This window comes from Stomoxys calcitrans, chromosome 4 (assembly GCF_963082655.1).
Source record: "Stomoxys calcitrans chromosome 4, idStoCalc2.1, whole genome shotgun sequence".
NCBI classification, from domain to species: Eukaryota; Metazoa; Arthropoda; class Insecta; order Diptera; family Muscidae; genus Stomoxys; species Stomoxys calcitrans.
The window spans coordinates 28,212,244-28,237,238 of record NC_081555.1 but is presented as its reverse complement, the minus strand read 5'-3'; the positions used below and the strand labels follow the sequence as shown (position 1 = coordinate 28,237,238).

The window sequence follows — 24,995 nt, the reverse complement described above, 5'->3', positions numbered from 1 at the left end:
CGCGCTCCTGTGTGTTCCGCGACGAAGCTCTTTTTTGCCTCAAATGAGTAAGTAAATGAGCAGAATTTTCGATTTTGGAGTAAAGATCATCCAGAAGCATTGCAAGAGCTACCAATGCATCCAGAAAAAGTCACAGTATTGTGCGGTTTATGGGCTGGTGGCATCATTGGACCGTACTTCTTCAAAAATGACGCGAATCTTAACGTAACTGTGAATGGCGACCGCTATCGTGAGATGATATCCAACTTTTTTTTTTTGCCCAAAAAGCAAGAGCTTGATTTGCATGACATGTGGTTTTAACAAGACTGTGCCACACAGCATGCGTAACAATGGACTTATTGAGAGGCAAGTTCGGTGAACATTTTATTTCGCCTTCGGGACCGGCCAATTGCCCGATTAGATCGTGCGATTTAACGCCATTAGACTATTTTTTGTGGTGCTATGTTAAAGCTCATGTCTATATAGACAAGCCAGCCCCAATTGACGCATTGGAAGATAACATTGAAGCATTTATATGTAAGATACCGGCCAAAATGTTGGAAAAAGTATGCCAAAATTGGTCTAAGCGGATGGACCAGGCGCTGTCACGGTCAACATTTGTATGGAATAATCTTCAAACATTAAATGATATGGACCGTACTATCGATTCATTTCATGCATTTTTTCTGAATTTTATGTGTTTTGTTTTGAAAACTTTTCTATAGCTCCTAAAAACCACCGTTGATTTAAAATTTTTAGATAGTATTGTTAAAAAAACTCCCCCAAAAGTATGCAATATTTTGTCAATGGAGTAGAGTACCTGGAAATATGCAATTTTTTATATTTTTTAACTCAGCACCATACAATAAGGAGCAAAACATCTGAGACTATTAATAAATTAATATTTTTTTAATATAGGAAGCATCAAATGCAAAAGACTCTAAAACGGTTTCCAGAAACCTTACTCCTAAGAATTTTGAGAACATTTTTTATTTGATTTTTTGAGCTTTAATAAAAAATGCCGACTTTCGACAAGCCAATTTTCTCCCAAAACATGGCCTAACATTAAGGTTAAACTTTTTTTAATTAGTTTCATCTGTCCACAAAGAAACCTTTTCCCTTACTCGAGCTAGTATTTTTCTAATACAGCTCTTTTCTTGTGAATTTTTCTACCCATTCGGCATTAATGGGTTAAGGATATGTACTACGCCAACCATGCTGCACTTGAAATTCAATATCAAACCACCTTTATAGTCATAATGGCCCCACAATTAAAAATGTGTTGAAAAATTGGGTTGAAAGTAAAGGTTGCACCCCTATACATTAAGTGACGTGCCAACACTTATCGGAACGATCAAGCATTTATATTGCAACAAAAATGCTTCCATCCAATTTTATAACTATTTTAAAATCAAAACTTTTTTATAAGATCATTATAAATTTATTGTAGTGCATACATTAAGGTAGACAAGAAAGTCGGAGCTAAACTAGAATTGTCCTATATTTTTTAAGCATAAGCTGAATTTATCTTACAGAGCGGGTTTTAAGCCTTTTTTTTGGGACAATAAGCATATAAAAATATTTGTCCAAGGCCCTCGCCTAAATGTAGGCAATGCTTTTCAAGGAGATAAAAAATTTTATTTGGTTATATGAGCTTTTAGACATTTTTCATTGGTTATTATTTTTATATACAAGCGATGGATTTCGACCGTCATCACTTTCAAGTATGCAATATGGTGTGCATACTTTTAGGCTGATGCAGCTGAAATATAATTTATGTCTTTTCATGGCCGGTGTAGTAAGGTTGGATCTTTTTTGAGTTAAATTTTTTTAATCTACTTCACCTGCTATACATTTAGTTAATAGTTTGTAAGTAAATTTATATTCAGAATTCTCATTTTCAGGCCAGCATCACCTAAAAGTATGCAATATGAATTTGTACTTCATGACCCCAGATTCCCTTGCTTTATTTTGATGAATTTGCATATTTCCATTGTTTAGAGCATTTATAAAACCAAAATTATTTTTCTACATCTTTTTTAAAAAAAATTTTGTTTTTCAAAATTTTGCAGAAAAATTTTTGAAAAAATGTTTCTAAAAAAAAATTATAAACAAATTAACTTGTGATTTTCTATGCAACTATGTTTTTGCAGCAAAAAAAAGAAGAGAAAAGCAAAAACAAATATAAAAGAAAATATTTTTACAAGGCCCCTAAATGTATGTACAGCTTTTCAATCAGACCACAAATCTTGTCTGCAGACAATATTAGGCGGATGTAGCTGAAATATAATTTGCGTCATTTTTTGGCCACTGTAGTAGGGTTAAATTTTGTTTGCTTTTGCAATTTTTTTAATCTGCTTCTCTTGCTACACATTTCTTCGTTATCTTGTAAGTAAGCTTATGTTCAGAATCCTCATATTCAGGTCAGCATCCCCTTAAAGTTTGCAATATGGGTTTATATTCTTTGACCCTAGATTCTTTTGCTTGATTTTGATAAAATTGAGTATTGTTTAGAGTATTTATATTGAAGGAATTTTTATTTTTTTACCTTTTCACAAAAAGTTTTTCCAAAAATTTAGAACAAAAATTTTGAAAATTTTTTTAAAAAATGGTTTTCTATGCAACAGCAAAAAAGCGAAGAAAATTAAAAACAAAAATGAAGTATTTTTTCAAAGCCCCTAAATGTATGTAAAGCTTTTCAAAGAGACTAAAAATCAGAAGCGCTAGATTCAGACTATCAACGTTTTAGAGTGCATACTTTTAGGCGGATGTAGTTAAAATATAATATGTGTCTTTTTAGGGCCGCTCTAGTAGGGTTAAATTATTGTAGAAGGGTTTTTTGGAGTAAATGTGGAATGTTTTTTAACCAGTTTAATCTGATATACATTTCTTTACCCACCACCATAGTATGGAGATATACTAATCTAGTTATTCCGTTTATAACACCTCGAAATATTGATCTGCGATCCCATAGAGTATATATTCTGGATCGTCTCGACAGACTGAATCTAGCCATGTACATAGCAGTCAAATCAGTGAAGCCAGCAGCTTGAAATTTTGCACAGATACTTCATATTGATGGAGGTCTTTGGGGATTGCAAATTGGCCATATCGGTTTAGATTTGGATATAGCTCTCATATAAACCTATCCAGGGATTTGACTTCTTGAGCCCTTAGAAGCCTCAATTTTCATCCGATTTGGCTGAAATTTGGAATAAAGACTTGAGTTATGACTTCCAACATCCATATCAAGTATAATTCGAATCGGTCTATAAATAGATATAGACTTCATATAAACCGATCCAGGGATTTGACTTCTTGAGCCCTTAGAAGCGTCAATTTTCATCCGATTTGGCTGAAATTTGGAATAAAGACTTGAGTTATGACTTCCAACATCCATATCAAGTATAATTCGAATCGGTCTATAAACAGATATAGACCCCATAAAAACCGTTCCCCGGATTTGACTTCTCGAGCCCTCAGAAGCCTCAATTTACATCCTATTTGGCTAAAATTTGGAACAAAGACTTGAGTCATGAATTTCAACATCCATGTCTAGTATAAAAATTTCTTCCCAAAGAGGTGTCGCGGCACGCCGTTCGGACTCGGCTATAAAAATGAGTCCCCTTATCAATGAGCTTAAACTTGAATCGGACAGAATGTTCATGGACAAATTTGCATTTATATTGAAGGAATTATTTTTTTACAAAGACAAAATTGCTTGGGATTTTCTGACCAACTATGTTTTTACATCAAAAAATATTTTCTTAATATTTTAGCATTATTTAGCAAGGAAAAGTGGATTTTCATGTTTTTGGTACTAATTCAAAGCTGTAGTCTAAAGTACTAGGCCTATCGCCATAAATGCATATTTTAAAATTGAAACCATTAATTGCAACAAGTCACTAAAACGGTTCCCAAAAATTTTATTTCCAAAAATATTCAGAAAATTTTTTTTTTAATTTTTGATTGCAGAAACATTTTATTTAACTAGTTTCATTCGTCCACTTTATGCCGCTCATAAAACTTAGTTTGCTCTATTTTTTTGGTATTTTTTACCCCTTTAAAGTAAATCTGTTTTTTAGGTATAAAATTATAAAACTTCATTTTAGGGTATACTTTTAGGCGGATAAAAGCAACCACTTTATCCCGCTCATAAATTTTAGTTTGTTCTATTTTTTGGTATTTTTTCCCCTTTGTCTTTAATGGGTTAATTGAAGTTAATTTGGTTTTTAGGTATAAAATTTTAAAAAATCATTTTAGGGTATACTTTTAGGCGAATAAAAGTTAAAAGATTTTTGAAATATACTCTCAAAGAAATGTTTACTGTTTGTTTACGAACTGTTTTATTTTTAAGAGAGATAAACCCTCCTTCATGATATTCAAATCAAACCAATATTTGCAAAGATTTTTAAAAATGTAAAAAACGTTTTCCGAGTTCCTAAAAATTTACAAGTGATCTGTAAACTTATTACCTGGATTATGGGGTATACTTTTAGGCGAGAGTTAAACAAATTTTGAAATACACTCCCAAGAAAATATTCGCTGTTTGTTTAAACTCTGTTTTTTAAAGAATGATAAACCCTTCCTCATAGCGTTCAAATCTAACCAATATTTGCAAAGATTTGTAGATATGTAGAAAAATCTTTTCACAAGTCCCCTTAAAATAGGCAATATAGTTACAAGTGATTTGTAAAATTATTACCTTGATTGTGGGGTATACTCTTAGGTGGATAAAATTTTTCAATTTTTTTTTTAAATACACTCTCAAAGTAATATTTGTCGTTTGTTTAATCTCTGTTTAAGGTCTGTTTTGTTTAAGAGAGATAAATCCTCCTCTATATAATGTTCAAATCTAAGCAATATTGCAAATCAAATCAATGTAGAAAAACTTTTTCCAAGACCCTACAAATATGCAACATAGTTGTAAGTGTTCTGTAATATTATTACCTGCTGTTTGCTGTTCCTTTGAAGTATGTAAACATTTATTCTCTCGATATGTAGATTAAATTGGTAAATAAGTTTAAAACTTACAAATTAAACCCTAAAATTATGCAGTGCCATTATAACTTAACTTAATCAACTCTAAAAGTACGTAGTGCCATTAAAAGATAACCAAAGTGACCTAAAAATATAGCTGGTTGATTTCAAAATGTAATAACTTTATGGTAAATTAAGCCTAAAAGTATGCAGCGTCATTATAATTTAACCAAATTAACCTAAAAACACAATTTGTTGACATTAATTTTTTTCGTGCTTCTTTTCCTTAGAAGAAAATTTAAAAAATTTAGTTTTTTTCTATTCACACTTATTTTTTGCTATAATTTTTCGCAATCATTATTTAATTATTAATATTAATGTTTTCATTCCTCCAATTACTCAAGTCTCCATTTGCTGTGTGTTATGATATATTTGTGCTTAATTAATTTCTATTATCCTTTAACTGCCATTGCCATCACCATCACCATCATGGACTTTCTTTGCTAAGTTGCTCTAAAACTTTTCAACTTTAGGCCTTGTTGACCTCGTGGAATTGCCAACGCTGCTTTAAAGTAACAAATCTTTGCATTATTTCTATTTCCTTCCTTTCCTTATGGCTATGACTTCCATGCCCATCCCCAATTGGTATATGGCAAGGCGAACGGAAGTGCAATCAAGCGAAAAGTTCGCAGGACACAATATTCCTGTTTTGTAGGACATTCAGTGTGGCACTGCTGCTGCGGCTACTATTGCTGCATTGACATATTTTCTTTTGCCTTTTCTTCTTCTTCTTCTTCTTCTTTGGCTGCCTTTTATGTTCATCTTCTGGGTTTTGGTTTTTTGTTTTCGATCACAAATGACCTTTGACAAGGTTAAACACTTCGCCTTGTTAGAACTTTTCAAGAGTGTTAACTTCATTTTGACCACTTTATTGTGTTGCCAATGTGGTGATGTACAAACACAGTAACACATACACTTGCACACACACACACACATAGAGACACCTTCACAGTATGCTGCAGTGCTGTTCCAGCTCTAGTGCTAGCTCCTGCAAGAATATTGATGTTGGTTGGTGCTATTGCCTTTTGGTCCTTTTGCATCAGGATTTGGAAATGTGCAGTTCTTTCATCCTTGTGATCTCTTTTCTACTGTCTACTGCTGCCATACGCACAACTATGCCAGCCGTAGCCAACTCTTAACACTCACACACACACACACACCGACACACTTAAAGGCACGCATAGAATACCTCGTGCGTGCAATGACTAGACTAGGACGGTAAAACTGTTGGTAAAGAACATCTTTGGAATATGTTCCGGTATGGCTTGGGTATGATGATGACGATGCGATGCGTTGTGTTATTGTTGTTGTTGTTGGGCCCTCATCATATCTCAATGAGAGGGGTTTCCTTAAAAGTTTGTCTGCCTAAAAAATGAAAGCACAGTGGCTGTAAAAAGTGAAGCCAGTCTCTTGGGGGCAGAGGGAGAGCAAGAGAGTTGGTCTGTGGCATGCTTGTTTACCTTTTAGACTTTCCCAAAGACAGTCAGCCAGACTGACGGACAGACGGACAGAAAGACAGGCAGACAGTCTAACATGCGAATGATGACTTAAAGTCATATGGTTTACATTCTGGTTAATATTGGTTACTGGCTCATTTCCAGCATTTGAGTTGATTTCTTATGAAGAAGTGGAGTGGAGACAATGATTGAGTTTCTGTTGCTTTTGAAAGTTGTTGATTATTTATTGGTGTCCGATGAAATTGAAGTTAGTTTTGAATTGTCTGCAAATTAAAGAATTTTAGTTTAAACAATGTTGCATATCTTAGGGGTTGGATAAAATTTTATAGGCCAATTGTTAAAGAACGATTTTGAAGGTACATTTTGACAGCAGCTTGTGAAATATGATTCAAGGTCGCTAAGCAATTTACCACAGTAATGGAAAAGCAAATTTGCTCATGAAAATTCATAAAGGAACAGGGGCAAACTTCGATTCAAGTTTAAGCTCAATGATGAGGGATCTCCTTTTAATAGCTGAGTCGCAACGGCATGCCCAGTGTGACTGCTCTTTGGGAAGAAGTTTTAACATGCCGAAGTAACTAACAAATGAAGCCAGCATTAGAAGGGGATTGCTGAAAATTGTTTCTTATGTTCTTGCCAGGATTCGAACCCAAGCGTTTAGCATCATAGGCGGACATGCTTACCTCTGCGCTACTGTGGCCTCTCATACAGTAATGGTAAAGAGCATAAGAAGATTTACGTATAATACTTTAGGTTTTTTTTAATGTTTCAAAAAATGTTGCATACTTTAGGGATTCCATTTAGTGACTCCGATGATACAGGCCAACCATTCGATTGCATGTGCCACCAAACCGCAATTCCAAGTACCATTAGTTCAGTATACTGCGGTTTACCATGACTTAATCGCAACCAGTTTCATATGTCAGTGTTTAAGCCCCCCGATATTTAACTACTTTTAGTTTCGGAGTAACTTCTAAACTTTCTCGCATGATTGAATTCAGTTTTCTATATCCAGCTCCCAGAAAATGCAAGGAGTTCTAAGGAACATCATATGATTGGGCCAGACCTAGGGATCATTACGTTAATACTTAGAAGACTATCAACTGCCGTTTAACCATGGGACTTGTCTTTGACATGATACGGAACTGGAAGTTCCACATACAGCAGCAGTTGGAGAAGGCTCGTAGATGTTGGTCAATATGCTAAAGAGCCGTAAGCGTGCCAAGTTCAGCCGGGCCGAATCTTTTATACCCTCCATCATGGATCGCATGATATATGAGCTTCATCATGTTATTGACTTGTTAGAGGTCATAGAAATCTAACATCTCAAAAATTTCAGGCAAATCGAGTAATAATTGCCCCCTGCAGAGGGTCTGAGAGTCAAATTGGGCGATCGGATTATATGGAAGCTATATCATGTTATGAACTGATTTAGACTATAATCGGCACAATTGTTGGAAGTCATATCAAAATGACATATGGCAAATTTCAGTCAAATTGAATAGGAATTGGGCCCTCTAGAGGCTCAAGAAGTCAAATCATGAGATCTGCTTATATGGCAGCTAAATAAGGCAGCTATACTTGACAAAATTCTTGAATATCATACCAAAACGACGTATGCCAAATTTTAGCGAAATTGGATGGGCTCTCTAGAGGCTCAGGAAGTCAACTCGAAAGATGGGCTTAATTGGTGGCTATATCAGGTTATAGACTGATTTAGACCATACTAGGCACAGTTGTTGGAAGACATACCAAAATGACATGCGCAAAATCTCTAAACAAATGGGATAAGAATTGCGCCCTCTAGAGCCTCAAGTAGTCTAATCGGGAGATCGGTCTATATGGCAGCTATATTAGGTTAAGTACTGATTTAGAACTTGCTTGGCACAGTTGAAAGTCCTGCCAAAATGACATGCGCAAAATTTCAACCAAATTGGATAAGAATTGCGCCCTCTAGAGGCTAAAGTTGTCTAATCGGGAGATCTACTTCTATGGCGGCTATATCAGGTTATAGACTGATTTAGACCATACTTGGCACAGTTGTTGGAAGTTATACCAAAAAACCACTTGCAAAATTTCCGCAAATCAGAGAACTGCGCCCTCTAGAAGCTCGGTCGGTTTATATCGGTTTATATGGTAAGATCGGTTTATATGGTAGCTATATCAAAACATGGACCGATTTGGGTTGTTTACTATCCCAACCGACCTATACTAATAATAAGTATTTGTGCAAAATTTCAAGCGCCTAGCTTTACTCCTTCGAAAGTTAGCGTCCTTTCGACGGGCAGACGGACTTGGCTAGATCGAGTTAAAATGTCATGACTTTATAGGGTCTCAGACAAATATTTCGTTGTGTTACAAACGGAATGACGAAATTAGTATACACCCATGCCATGGTGGAGTGTATAAAAATGGTGACTGAACCCAAAGATGGTCCACTGGCTATACGAAGTTGTATTGGGTTGCCCAAAAAGTAATTGCGGATTTTTCATATAGTCGGCGTTGACAAATTTTTTCACAGCTTGTGACTCTGTAATTGCATTCTTTCTTCTGTCAGTTATCAGCTGTTACTTTTAGCTTGCTTTAGAAAAAAAGTGTAAAAAAAGTCTTTTAAAAAATCCGCAATTACTTTTTGGGCAACCCAATATTTGGATCGATTCTGACATAGGCATCGGTAGTATAGAGGACTGTGATGCAGAGAAAGACCAACTCAAGTTTTATGTAAGAAGTCCAATGGGCATGTTAACATCCCATATGTGGGGCTATGAGAAACTTGCCGACTAGGGTGCTATAAACTATTCTGCTGGTCAGATTCATAGGCACACAGATAATGACTGGTAATCACTCGTTGTAATGAAACTTGAGACGTTTAAGACATTTCTCGATTAAATATTGAAATAGGCCGTTTCTTGGTCGAATTACCGACATGACGATAAAACGGTGTGGTATGGCAAAAACCGACCGACTGAGACGAAGATTGATCTCGAGTATGAAACACCAAAGGTTCACAAATCGAAAGGAGAGACAGGCAGCAGTTATTCAACGTCCACAAAGATAAAGGGTTTGACTTTAAGGTCAATGTTGGGAGTTTATCATATCATTTCCACACTACCGAGATGGTGATAGGAGAACCGGATGGACTGGCAGTAGTTCCCATCCCAGATAGCTGAGACGGTTATTGTTGTCGATTGTGAAACACCAGGGATGCAGAAATCGAAGTGAGTGACCCTTGCACAAATATCACCTGGTAGCTATTGTTACCAAAATTGCTTCAAGATAGGGGAGATACATTTTAGAGCCATATTGCCCACTGAATCACCACATGGCCCTACTGGGGGACATCTAAATCCCATCGAAAGAAGTAAACTAGGGCTACCAAGAGTCCTGTCACACAGGCTTGAACCTAGAGCTTCGATGTGTATGGTGTTTATCGTGGTCACCAGAAGCTCAGTTGAGAGCTACAGGGCGGGTCCACAGATTGCGGATAGTGGAATAGTCCATATGCTGCAACTGTAGTCGCCTACAATCAGCGGACAGGGCGGGTCCACAGAATGCGGAAAGTTGAATGCTCCATACGGAGTAGCTGCAACTCGCGAACAATCAGTGATATCGATTGGAGATTCTCATATTGGGGCAGGCACCGGCTTGTGCTTAAACACTGATTGCCTATGATGCTCGATGTGACAAGGCGACTTATTGGCGCCTTTAAATAACCAATGGCCATGACGTGTCCCCCGGCATTGGATCCTAAGGACCGGAACTATATGGCTCAACTATGGACCTGAATGAGGATTGCTTTCTTCACATACAACAACTATTAAGGCAATAAAAACCAGGACAATAAAGTCGCAAGCCATTATGGACTTGTTAGAATTCGCTAAATTTGGTTGTCGGACCAAAGTGAGCTAAGAGGGAATGAAATGGCGGACAGTCTGGCGGCAAAAACCAGAGGTTTGCGAATTGCAAATTTTGCCCATGAACATTTCACCACGGAACAGGGGCAAACTTCTCAGGCCGTTTAAGTTTTATGCTCAATGATAAGGGGCCCCTTTTTATAGCCGAGTCCGAACGGCGTGCCGCAGTGCGACACCTCTTTGGAGAGAAGTTTTACATGGCATAGTACCCCACAAATGTTGCCAGCATTAGGAGGGGAAAACCACCGTTGAAATTTTTTCTGATGGTCTTGCCAGGATTCGAACCCAGGCGTTCACCGTCATAGGCGGACATGCTAACCTATGCGCTTCGGTAGCCTACAGAGGTTTGCTGACAATACAATTGGAAAACGTAAAGTTTTTCATGGCAACGCGATTCGAGATAAGGATTCGGACAAGATTCGTGCATGTGGCTTGGTGAAACGAAGTAGTAGTCGGGAGGAAGGTTAATATCAACTATGAGAGTTTCAGAACGTGACATTCTGAGGTAGAGGAGATAAGGAATAAAATTTCCACAAACAACGGAATCTTTACGGGACTTAAATCAACTTAGGGTTATGACATCGTAGACTTATCTGCAAATGCAAATTTACCCATGAATATTCCATTAAAGAGAGAGAGAGAGAGAGAGAGAGAGAGAGAGAGAGGAGACTTCTATCATACCAATGAGTGCTCCCCCATTCTAGTTTAAGCTTAGCGATAAGGAACCTTCTTTTTATAGTCGAGTCTGAAAGGCTTGCATTGCAATACTATTGGGTTGCCCAAAAAGTAATTGCGGATTTTTTAAAAGAAAGTAAATGCATTTTTAATAAAATTTAGAATGAACTTTAATCAAATATACTTTTTTTACACTTTTTTTCTAAAGCAAGCTAAAAGTAACAGCTGATAACTGACAGAAAAAAAGAATGCAATTACAGAGTCACAAGCTGTGAAAAAATTTGTCAACGCCGACTATATGAAAAATCCGCAATTACTTTTTGGGCAACCCTATACTTAGTTTAGAACTCTTACACCGACATAGTGAGGAGATAACCACCCCTGAAAATCTCCAACCCCTGCACGGTGTCTTCCCCTGTCCCCTAGATTTCTGTAAGTTTCTATTTATTTTTTTTAGACGAACACAAGCTTAGGGGTAAAGGAAGGTTGAAAGTCTCTTCTCTTAAATTCACAATTATTGATTAAGAGCTTCATGTTTATAATGGATGAGAAGACAAACGCCTTGATTCTGCACTGATTTAAGCTTCTCGTTCTTCTAGTGCGCGAAAAAAAAATAATCCAGTATCCTAGGTCTGAAGGCACTCCGGTAGCCGAGTTGGTAGTGTGCTCCGATTGCTAGAGCGGATTGCTATGTGTGAAGGCTCCCCAATAGCCGAGTTGGTAGCGTGCTCGGATTGGCCGAGTGGCTAACGTGCTCGGATTGCTAGGGCGGAGGTCGTGGTTTCGATTCCCACCAAAGGCCTCGGACTGTTGTAGCAACAGTGGTATCACAATGGAATTAAAATTGTCTCTGTGGGTCTGTAAAGGACTGCCATTCTTATCTAACCTAACCTATCCTATAACTGATTTGACATGAAGCAGAGCTTTGATCAAAAACATATTTCATCTGAGGCTTTGATGTCCTGGCACCACCGATAGATGATGTCACTGCTTATGCCAATGCATACAGTGTGTTCCCTTCAATAGGTTAGCCGGTAAACCATCTGCCTCTGCTGCCTTGTTGTTTTTCCATTGGATTCTTCGATTTGTCTCTACTGTTTTATGTGTTATTCTTTGGTAGAATTTTCGGACCTCATTGTGACTGCTCACCACATTTTTTTGCTCTCTTCTTCCTCCTTTTCTCCTGATACCTCTTCTTCGATACTCCTGGTGGTTCATGGGTTACTTAGGGCCATTCGTTGGTATCCAAGTGCGGAGTACGCCACATTTTCTATGGAATTTGCCATTGCGTCTGTCGAGTGGTGCTTGCCGTTGGCCTTGCTTTGTTAGATTATATGTGCAGCGTTGGTTAACACAAACACCGGCACTTAGGTCACAATACCAGACATAAACTAACAATAAGGGGACGGACGGACTGATTTGAATTTTCTTTTTCGATCTTTTTTCCGATCCATAGGACTGACCGCTGCGGCAACGTTATGCCCATTTGTTATTTAAAGGCGCCAATAACTCGCCTTGTTATTGGGTTGCCCAAAAAGTAATTGCGGATTTTTCATATAGTCGGCGTTGATAAATTTTTTCAACGGCTTGTGACTCTGTAATTGCATTCTTTCTTCTGTCAATTATCAGCTGTTACTTTTAGCTTGCTTTAGAAAAAAAGTGAATTTACTTTCTTTTAAAAAAATCAGCAATTACTTTTTGGGCAACCCAATATATCGAGCATCATAGACAATCAGTATTATTTTATTTTTATACCCTCCATAGGATGGGGGTATACTAATCTAGTCATTTCGTTTGTAATATCTCGAAATATTCGTCTAAGACCCCATAGAGTATATATATTCTTGATGGTCTCGACGTCCTGAGTCTATCTAGCCATGTTCGTCCGTCTGTCGAAATCACGATAGCGGTCAAACGCGTAAAGCTTGCCGCTTAATTTTGCACATATACTTAATATTGATGTAGGTCGTTGGGGATTGCAAATGGGCCATATCGGTTCAGATTTGGATATAGATCCCATATAAACCAATCTCCCGATTTGACTTCTTGAGCCCCTGGAAGCCGCATTTTTTGTCTGATTTGAATGAAATTTTGCACGTAGTGTTGTGTTATGACTTCAAACAACTGTGCCAAGTACGGTCCGAATCGGTCTATAACATGATATAGCTCCCATATCTCTGATCTCCTGCTTTGATTTCTTGAGCGCTTACAAGCCGGAATTTTTGTCCGATTTGGCTGAAATTTTCCATGCGGTGTTCTGTTACGACTTTCAACAACTGTGGCAAATGCGGTCCAAATCAGTCCATAACCTGATATAGCCGACATATAAACCCATCTCCCGATTAGACTTCTTGACCCTATAGAAGGCGCTCTTCCTATCCGATTTGACTAATAATTAGCATGACGTGTTTCGTTATGACTGTCAACAACTGTGCTAAGCATGGTTTAAATCGGTATATAACCTGATATAGCTGCCATATAAACCGATCTCCCAGTTTGACTTTTTTGGGCCTCTGGAGAGCGCAACTATTACTCGCAATTATTATTGCTTGAAATTTTGGAGGTGGTGTTTTTCTATGACTGGTGTTTTTCTAGTTGAAAATGTCATTCAAAAAACATATTTTTTAATTTTGTTCATTCTTTTTTTAATAATTTTTTAAATTACTTTCTAAATTTTTTTTTTTAATTTTTTTCACAATTTTTTTTTTATATTTTTTTATAATTTTTTTTATAATTTTTTTTTTATTTTTTTATACTTTTTTTTATAATTTTTTTTTTATATATATTTTTTTGTTTTTTTATAATTTTTTTATATTTTTTTTAAGATATTTTTATAAGTTTTTTATATTTTTTATAATTTCTTTTAAAATTTTTTATAATTTTTTTATAATTTTTTAATTTAATTTTTAATTTTCTTTATAATTTTTTTTAAAAGGTTTTTAATTTTTTTTATAAATTTCTTTATAATTTTAATTTTAATTTTAAAAATAAGGTTTTTATTTTTTTTATTATTTTTTTATACTTTTTTATAATTTTTTTTAGTATATTTTTAATATTTTTTTATATTTTTTTTTATTATATTTTTTAAATTACTTTTTATATTTTTTTCAATTTTTTTTTTATTTTTTATAACATTTTTATATTTTTTTGTAATTGTTTTCGTTTGTTTTTTTTTTTTTTATATATTTTTGTTTTAATTTTTAAAATTTTGTTGGTTATTTTTTTTGTATTTTTTATTTGTTTTTTGTTAAATATTTTTTTTTGTGTTCATTAATTTTTCGACTTTAAACTTTTAATGCTTTTTTGTTTATTTATTTTTGTAAAAGTTTTCTTGCGATAAATTTGTTGTTATATTTTTTGTACTATTTTTTGTGTTTTTTTTTTGTATTAATTTTTTCGTAGTATTTTTTTATTATTAATTTGTTTTTTATTTAATTAATGTTAGTTTAAATTTTTGGTTTAACCTTTTCTTCGTTTTTTGTTTTCCGCTTTTTTATTCTGTATTTGTTGCCATTTTTGCATTAACTTTTTTATTTGGATTTTGATATAATTTTAATTTTAATTTTTGTTTTTATTTTTTTTTTAATTTTTAGTTTTTTTTTTATTTTTTTTATATATTTTTTTTGTTATTTGTTTTGTTTTATTTTAAAATTTTAATACCACTGTCCCTTTGATAAACCTCTGCCAATAAATGAATAGTTGTTGTTGTTGTTGATTTAATGTTTAGATGTCAGTTGCCGATATTGCTGTTGATGTTAGTTAATGCTGCTGCTGGGTCGTTAGGTGTTGGCGGTTCTAGTAACATTTATTATACATGTTGTAGTTGTTATTGTTGTTTATTATTTGGCTGCCAACCACATTCGCATACGAGTTTCGCCCAATGAAACACAGAAAAAAAAGAGTTGCGGGGAGCAAAACAAAAAAATCGCCGACAACAACGAACCGCCGAGGTGCACCAGCCAAAAGCCACGAACTGCATCTTACACTCCGCCTTTTTGCCAATCTTAGCTTTTTGTGGGGTGGTGCGAGAAAAGGAGTTACACGATGCTGGCTACGAGGATGTCAAAACGACTACGAGTCTTAAGAATTCCCCCACGTTTCGCCGCTTGCCATACAAGACCATCGCCAACGTCGTCTCATCGTCTTCGTGGTTCTCGTCATCTTTCGCCACATTGTCGGCCTCGTCATCGCCATCGCTATAACCAACGTTGTCGTCGTTGCGATGTGCTGTTATTCTTTTCGAGAGTAGCGAGCTTACACACACACACATACACCTACAAATCTTAAGAATCACATGCACGCACTCACTCACTGAGTGAGTGAGTGATAAAAATCAATAGTTGGTCACTTTTAAAGTGTGGCTGGCTGGCTGGATGGCTCGCTCTTTGGTCGGCCAAAGAGTTTGTGGGTGGTTGTAGCTGCTTGTGGGTGAAAGAGGGAGGGCGGTAGGTAGGTAGGTAGAGAGGATTTGCACAACAACACTACTAACGTTGATGATGACAACGATGATGATGATGATGTTGATTTTTCTTTAAGACGTTGTTGGTTTGTGGTGTGAGAGAGGCCCCTAAATTGGTGCCTACTGGCTTTGAGGGGTCTGTTATGGGTGCTTGGTTTGCCAAAGGGTTGCTCTGCTGCTGCCTTTGTCTGAGTGTGTGTGCGTGTGTATGTGATAGACGATGCTTCTCTTATTTATTAACCGTTTTAGCGTCTTCCGAACTTTCCTCGCAGCCCACGTATATATAGTTTGAAAAATAATGTTGTTTGCGGCATTACAACTACAACAACGTTAGAGAAAGGCTACATTTCCATATTCAAGCAATTCGAAGAGAGTTGTCCCCCACCTCTCCACTTTCAGGCTCCCCCATAACACATTCGCATTGAAATTAAGGCGTGTCCTAAGGTAGTTCATTTCTAAATTAGAAAGAAATCTACAAAGGCAACGGCGATGGCAATGGCAATGGCGGTGACGTTGGCGGTGGCGAAGGCAGCAGTGGCAGGGGGTGGGGGGCAAAGAAGCTTTGCCTTCTAAGTTGAGAGGAGCAATTGCTTAGATTTTTGATTGAGCGCAAAAACTTGCCGCGGCGTGGCGTTGGCTATGGCGGTGTGTAGCTTCTCAGCCCCTTTTACTTTTGAGACTATAAAGGCCTTGTGAAAAACTTTTCAAAGACACTAAACACTGTGGCTAGGGTCGGATGAATGGCTCAATGGATGGATGTATAGATGGATGGATGGTTGGCTGACTGTATGTTTGATGATGATGATTGCAAAACGTTTTCAATATGGAATGCCAAGTGTGTGTATGTTAAATTTTTGTAGGCAAGTGTAGGGAGTTGTAGTTCTGTCTTAAACTTCCTACCAGGCTAAAAGGCATACAAAAAACTATTCTAAAACTCGCTTCCCCCCCCTTTTTAAGAAATTTTTTCTCTATAGTAACAGGGTTTTTATTGTTTTGCTCTAAAGCCTTTTTTGATTCATTTGCTGTACAGCTCTTTTTTTCTTCTAATAGTTCTTAAGAACTTGGGGAGAGAGTGGGAGGTAGCAAGGAGTTCTTGCACACACACACATCCTTAGAAAACTCCATCAAGTCCGCAAAAGTGGTTGAAAAAGTGTGCTGCCTTGGTCCTTGTTGTTTAGTTTTTGAGTAGTTTTGAGTTCTAATTCCCCCCTGCCTTTGCCCATCAGCATTAGAATCCTTTTTTGCTACTACTTACCACCTCCCCGAGTACTAGGAATATAAATACAAAACTATTTTTGGGATATAATTATGCGTACATGGCGGGTGTATTTTTGTTTGGATGCTTGTTTTTTTCTTTCTCTTTCTTTCTTTTTCGAGAAGTAATTGAAGTTTTTTTTCCGTTTGCCAGCCTTGCTGTAGCAGACCGGCAAAACTTAAAAGTTTTCAAATCTACATATGCAAATGTCCCAAACGGGGATGATCATAGACATCATGAACGTCGTCCTTTTTCTATTCTTTCCCCTCCTACATAAGCGGCTACAATGACAATTGATTGTTTCCTTACCATTCCTTGGCTTTTTGTAGCCTTCTTTTGTTTTTGAGGCAATTCTTTTTTTGAGTGTTGGGATAACCATCAACCTTTTTCCTAAGAAAACAAGGCCTTTTACACACACACATACACACACACCTATACCTACATACATTGCTTAGACAAAAGTGTAAGCCTTTTGTTTTCCAAAGGTGGTTGAAAATTTTTAATTTTTTTTTTTCATTAAAATTTTTTTTTTTTGGGTAGTTTTTCTTACCAGAAATCCCTAGTCTAAACAAAAGCCATAACTAGTTTGTCTTCCCCAAGTTTTAATTTTCTATAAATAAGGGTTAAATATTGTAGTTGTTGTTTTTGTTATTTTTTGCCATCCGGTTTGAGAATAAGTTTCGTTTTTTTTTTGTATTTTTTCATGCATCTTCATCTCCTTCTGCCTTCTGGTAATTTTAATTTTTTCCGCTTTTAATGAAAACCTCCAAGTAACCCTTTTGGAAAAAATCAAAATTAAAACAAGTTTTTCTGGATTTTTTCCCTCATATGCAGGGATTTATCCACGTATGGGATAGCCGCGTGCCATTCTCACCCCTTCCCTTTGAACCATGTGTCACATATGTATGCCCGCCCGCTGCTTAAAATTTAAGACCGCCGCCGCAGTTATGCATGCGTTTTTTTTCCGCGTCTATGCTGATGTGTGTTTTTGGTATGAAACGCCTTTAGATGTACAAATCAAAAATCTGTCTATCATTCTTTTTTTAACTTTTGAAGTTGTTAAGTGAAAGTGTTTTTTTTCCCAAAAGTGCAATACATATTTTTTTTGAAAGTGAAACAAAATCTGTTATCTGAAAAAGTCCTTGTTTTTTTTTTTTGTTAGATGAAAGTTGAATTTTTGTGGTTATTTTGCAAAATTGTTGGTGGCGAAACTAAAAAAATAGAAATTCAAGGTAAAATGATTAAAAAAATCCAAAAAAAGGATCAAAAAATCCGGAGATATTTGGAAAGTGGTTGATTTTTTTTGCCAAAACATATCTCTTCTAGTGAAATTACAAACAAATCAATTAAAAATGTGTAAAATTCGGATGAAGCTCATCCTGGGAACCCACCATCATGGATTCTGTGAAAAATTCTCTCAAATCACCTGAATTGACGAGTAAACCTGTACAAAAAATATGCCAAATTTCTGCTAAATCAGGCAAAAATTGAGCTTCTGTAAGCCATAGAAGTCTAATCGGGAGATCGGTTATATGAAAGCTATATCAAATTGTCATAAGAAGTCATAACAAAACTCTAAGTGCAAAATTTCAGCCAAATCGGATAACAATTGCGGCTTCCAGGGGTTAAAGATGTCAAATCGGGTGGTCGATTTATAAGGGATCTATATCAGGTTATAGAGCGATTCGAACAGTAATTGGCACGGTTGTTGCCAGTGTTTATGAAACTTTAAATGCAAAATTTCAGCCAAATCGGATAACAATTGTGGCTTCCAGGGGCTCAAGATATCAAATCAGCGGATCGGTTTATATGGGAGCTATATCAGGTTATACACCGATTTGGACCATACTTTGTACGATTGTTGGGAGTCTTAGTAAAACTCTAGGTGCAAAATTTAAACTAAATCGAACAACAATTATGGCTGTCAGGGGTGAAAGAAGTCAAATCGGGAGTTCGATTTATATGGGAGCTATATCAGGTTATACACCGATTTGGACCATACTTTGTACGGTTGTTGGCAGTCTTAATAAAACACTACGTGCAAAATTCGTTCAGCCAATTCGAACAACAATTGTAGTTTCCAGGGGCTCAGGATGTCAGAAGTTCGGTTTCTATGGCAGTTCGATTTCTATGGGAGCTATAAAAGTTTATACTCCGATTTGGGCAGCACTTGACACGTTTGTTGTTGTTGTCGGACAACAATTGCGGCTTCCAGGTGCTCAAGATCTTAAAGCAGCATCATCTTCGAAGAAGTACGGTCCAATGATGACACCAGCCCATAAACCGCCACAAACTATGACTTTTTCTTTGACGCATTGGTAGCTCTTGCAATGCTTCTGGCTGATCTTCACTCCGAATTCTGCTTATTTACGTATCCATTGAGCTGAAAATGAGAGTACGAGTCTACGTACTACATTTTATATATAGAATTTTGAATAGCTATTGAAATATCGAATAGAACCTCAAGATCTTGTTATCTTGCTGCTGTCTTAAAACCGCATATCGGCTAAAAGATATATACGGGAGCTATATCTAAATCTGATACGATTTTGATGAAATTTTGTACACATATTGAGAGAATAAAATACCACATGCTTGATTTTTCCAAGATCGGACCCACATTGTGGCCTCTACAGCCTTGAAAGGTCATATCGGATTAAAGATATATACGGCTGCTATATCCTTATATGAACCGATTTTGATGAAATTTTGGCATACATATGGAGACATCAAATAAAACACCTCAAGCAAAATTTTGCCAAGATCGGACCATTATTGTGGCTTTCACAGCCTTAAAGAGCCAAGTCGGATGAAAGATATATATGAGAGCTATTTATAAATCTGAACCGATTTTGAAGAAATGTTGCACACATATTGGGGCATCAAATCAAACGTCTCATGCGACATTTTTCAGACCAAAATTGTGGCTACTACAGCCTTAAATAGCCATATCGGATGAAAGATATATATGGGAGCTATATCTAAATCTGAAGCGATTTTGATGAAATTTTGCTTACTTATTGGGACGTCAAATGAAACACCAGATGCAAAATTTTGCTAAGATTGTACAAGCATTGTGGCTTCTACAGCTTTGAAAGGCCATATCGGATTAAAGATATATATGGGAGCTATATCTTAATCTGAAACGATTTTGATCAAATTTTGCATTCATATTGAAACGTTAAATAAAACACCTCATGCAAAATTTTGTAAAGATCGGAGCAAAATTGTGGCTCCCACAGTCTAAAAAGGCTTTATCAGATGAAAGTTTTATATGGGAGTTATACATCTAAATCTGATCCGAGTTTGTTCAATATAATTGGCGTTTGTCCTTGGACTAAAAAAAGTAACTCGTGCAAAATTTTATGAAAATCGGACAACAAATTCTACCTTTACCATGATCGCAAGAATACGAAAACAGGGACAGATAGACGGACTGACGCTAAATCTAATCAGGATGTGTTTCCAAACCGATCGGTATGCTTATCATTGGGTCTAGCTCTGCTCCTCCTTAGTGTTGCAAACAAATGCACAAACCTATAAGGGGTAGGGTATAACAACGGAATAACGTACATTTGCCCGGTGATATCACATTAATTTTCAAGTCTTTTTGCCTGTTGGGGCCAAGATTATTTAAGAGGCGAGCTCAATGATCGGAGATTTTTGCAATGGAAAAGAAAAGCCAGAGACCGCAACGTGCACCAAGCACTATGGAACGCATTTCGTTAAAATAATTCATCGGGCGTACGTTGGTGTTCTACTTATATCAAATTTATTGTGAAAACGCCTCCACGCTCGAAAACCCTGTCTATTAGCCGTTCTTTTTCCAATGCATGCGTTTGTCTACACAATTCGTGTCACGCTGCGCTTCTCTTAACCTTCTTCTCGCCCATGTTCTAAAACCTGATCCGGTTCATACTTGGTAGATTACCAGGTTCATACTTGGTAGATTACCTCTTACCAGCCCCCATGTGGCTCGGCACCTAAAGGTTTTGGTGCAAGACTGGTAGATTTACCGATTTTTTTAGTTTTGAAGCAAAAACGTGTCGATTTAGCATCTCTTGAACATGTTCTCGCCGATGTTCTGAAAACTGACCGGGTTACTACGAAGTGCTATGTATTCTGTAAGTTTATCATCGGTATACTGCCAGATATCCTTTCCTTCCGTCTAACCCTGCTGGGGCTCGGTACATATATGATGCGGCTGAAGGCGGGTATATTTACCACTTTTTATACCCGCCACCACAGGATGGGGGTATACTTATCTAGACATTTTGTTTGTAACACATTGAAATATTGCTCTAGGAGCCCATAAAGTATATATAAAGTCTCGACATCCTGAGTCGATCTAGCCATGTCCGTCCGTCCGTCTGTCGAAATTACGATAGCGGTCGAACGCGTAAAGCTAGGCGGTTGAAATTTTGCACAGATACTTAATATCGATGTAGGTCGTTGGGGATTGCAAATGGGTCATATCTGTTCAGATTTGGATATACAATACTTCTAAGAGGTAAGGATCCGAACGAGCTATGCAGAAGGGCCGAAAGGATCTTGCATATGGCATATGACTGGGCTAGACCCAGAGGTCTCAATGTTAACCCAGAGAAGACTGAAATATGCCTGTTTACGAGGAAGACGAAAGTGGGCCAATTTAACGCACCACCGATATCTGACAAGGTCAAATACTCAGGTGTGATCTTGGACAGGAAACTGAATTGGAAGTGTCACATTCAGGAGCGTACTGAGAAGGCTCACAGGTGTTGGGCACTATGTAGACGGGCCGTAGGCTCGAAATGGGGCCTGAATTCTAGGTTAGTCCACTGGCTCTACAGGAGCGTAATAATCCATTCTCCCAATACTTACTTACGCCTCAATAGTTTTGTGGACTGCTATGGAGAAAAAGTGCAATTTAAGGACCATACAACAGGTTCAGAGAACATGTTGTCTTGGTATAGGTGGAGCGATGAGGACCACGCCCACTAGGGCACTGGAGACTACTCTAGATATCCGACCCATTGACATACAGATTAAGTGTAAGGCAGCCACTACGGCTATGAGACTTAAGGCGATGGGAGAATGGATTGAGGATGGGAGCAGCTCATACCATCGCGGTATAATCGAGGCGACGATAGGAAACCTGGAAGGAAGTGGAGAGGTTTCCGATCGGATAACTGAGTTGAACCTTGAAGTCGACTGCGACGCACTGCTGCCATCGGCACTGTCTTGGATTGACGGAACTCTAGTATTGCCATCTGGAAGATCATGTTACACGGATGGATCAAAGCTAGAGGACAGAGTGGGCCTGGTGGTTTACATTGAGAACCCAGGGACTGACATCTGTTTTAGACTGTCACATCTGTTTAGACCGGGCGATCACGGAATGCGTGAAGTGGTGTGGTGCTAACACGAGGACTTCGAGTATGAACATATTTACCGACAGTAAAATTGCCATAAGGGCAATAACAACCAGGACGGTAAGGTCGCGAACAGTCTTGCAGTGTAACAAGGAGATTAACGCCTTCTCTGAGGATGGGAAAATCCGCATCGTTTGGATGCCGGGCCATAACGGATTAAGGGGAAATGAAAAGGCAGACGATTTGGCGGTGAAGGCCAGAGGACTGCCGTAAATAAACTTGGTTAACCCGAAGCCTTTCGGGTCGACGCAGTCCGAGTTAAGGGAATGGGCGACGAATGCGCATGCAACATTGTGGAACAGCGAAAATCCTATGGGGGAAGCCAGATCGTGCGAGACGAGGCTATTACTGAAAGGAAGCAAGAAGGAGGTCAGTATAGCTATTGGTATCATAACGGGACACATAGGACTACGAGCTCACTTATGTAAAATCGGTGCGTCAGGTGATAGCATGTGTAGGGCATGCGGGGAAGATGATGAGACGTTGGAGCTTTGGCTTTGTCATTGCCCGGCTTTCGCATCCAACAGATACCGGTACGTAGGTGGAGACACAATATCAGACAGGAACCAACTTAGGGGAGTGGCATTGAAAACAATTGAGGATTTGGCAAGTAGCACGGAATTCCTAACTTAAAATTTTCTTTTTAGAGGATACTTTATAATGGGTTGCCCAAAAAGTAATTGCGTATTTTTCATATAGTCGGCGTTGACAAATTTTTTCACAGCTTGTGACTCTGCAATTGCATTCTTTCTTCTGTCAGTTATCAGCTGTTACTTTTAGCTTGCTTTAGAAAAAAAGTGTAAAAAAAGTATATTTGATTAAAGTTCATGCCAAGTTTTATTAAAAATGCATTTACTTTCTTTTAAAAAATCCGCAATTACTTTTTGGGCAACCCAATAGTTTTGAGAGCGCACAACAAGCCGGTTACTGGCTTAGGTCCATGGTGGCATGGGGCCGATTAATATCTGCACCCTCTATTCAACCTAACCTAACCTAACCTATAGTATAATAGTTATTCATTACATTTATTTGGCAACGCATATAACAGTTATGAAAACTTTTAAGTCTCCCATAGTTTGTTCTATACAGCTGATAGCTGCAAACCCTAGTTTACTTCTGTTTTGATCCTTTATAGTTTGTGTGAGGTTTGTCTATTTACCTTTGTGACACTATATGGGTTTCTTGTTCTATTTTACTTTTCAACACCGCAGTAAGATACCCCTTTTCAGTTATACGAAGAAGACTTATTTTTTTCTGCGCCTGTGTTGTTTTCATTATTGTTATTTTTTAATTTCGAATCATTTTTTTTTTATTTTTTTTTTGCTTCTTCTGTTTTTTTTGTTGTTGTCATTATTATTTTTTCTCTCCGCTCATTTTAACTTTCTATGGTTGTTGTTGTTGTTATTCTGTTGGATTTTTTCCCTGGCTATCTTTGGTGTGCTGCTAAGAACCTTATTTATACAGAAGGAGGAGTAGTGGGGCTAGTGGGGCGGGCAGGTGTGATGTGTTGTGTTAAATGAGTAGTGGGGAGTAGAGGAGCTTAGCTCTAAATAGTGGGGGTCTCATATGACCAAACGGCCACAGAGGGACGGACACACGGAGATGTAAAGATAACCAAACAAACTTACAACCAGAGTTCGTTATGGCCCTATGAGGTTGTTGTTGGTTGTTTTTTTTTTTCATTATTTCGATTTTTTCTGTTTTGTTTTTTTCTCTGTTTCTCATTTTTTTTTATTTCATGTGGTGGTGTTTTGTTTTCTTTTTCGTTTTATGCTGCCTTTATCCCTGGCCCCAGTCCCAGTAGATGACCGTCTATACTACATGGGGTCTGGATATGTGTTTTTATTTATTTTTTTTTTCAAGATTTTTTTCTTTTTTTTCATTTTTGCGCTTTTTTCCATTTGGCTTGCTGGCCATGGTATATAGGTTGAGTTGTTGTTTTCCTGGGTTCCCTTAGTAGCCTTAAAGCCGCACACAGCTATAGAAGCATATATTTCTTGAGAGTTAACTGCGAGAAAAAAAGGCCAGCATAGATAAGAAATTAGCAAGAGTTTTTTTTTTTACTATAGAGAAAATGTTTTTTGTTTTTATAAAAAAAAACTAAAATTTTTCTTTGTGTTCTTTTATCATTGCAGTTGTTTCAAGTTCCCGGCTATAATATACCCACCTGTGTTAAGTGCTCAGAACATTTGACAAATAGTGGTAATGGCTTTTATCAATCAGTAGCTGCCTCCGCTGCCTCGGGACAACCGGCATTGTCGGCAACAGCTGCTGCTGCCGCCGTCGCTGCTGTGGTAAACAGTACCGCGAATTCTTCGAATGCATTGAATCAACAGCAAATGTCTCAGCAACAACTTCAACAACCGAATCAACAACAACAGCAGGCGAATCAACAAACGAATCAACAGCAACAACAACAGCAGCAACAGCAACAACACCAGCAACTGCAAAATTCCACAAATTCAACAAATAGTCTACAGTCGCAGGACGATTCAGAAGATGTAAGTGCAAGCCCAAAGTTCTTCACCCACTTTTTAAGTCAAGCAAACCAAAAGAAAAAAAAAAGACGATAAAAAAACCAAAAACCCTAAACCCAAAATTGGAACTTGCCACAAAACCTTAACCACAGACACCTACAACTTAGTCCTGCCTTACCAATATCCTTCATCTCCTATCCCATCCCTATCCTGTTTTGCATCCATCAAGTGTTTGCTGGCACTTCCTTGGCCTTTGACTACCCCACCCCGCCCCCCATCCCATTGAAAAGATTGTGTGTTATAATGTAATATTTGTCTTAACCAT

The 24,995-nt window shown here is 37.4% G+C and overlaps 1 protein-coding gene across 4 annotated transcripts in view; it reads left to right on the top strand.

The window, feature by feature from the left end:
- Nucleotides 1-24,995, top strand: part of LOC106082109 (zinc finger protein 154) — a 115,040-nt gene that overhangs the window by 38,034 nt on the left and 52,011 nt on the right. For all 4 annotated transcript variants that reach the window (XM_013244443.2, XM_013244442.2, XM_013244444.2 and 1 more), the window contains exon 2: nucleotides 24,329-24,694. In XM_013244443.2, coding sequence (XP_013099897.1) covers nucleotides 24,329-24,694 — 366 coding nt within the window. The remainder of the gene's footprint in view (nucleotides 1-24,328; nucleotides 24,695-24,995) is intronic.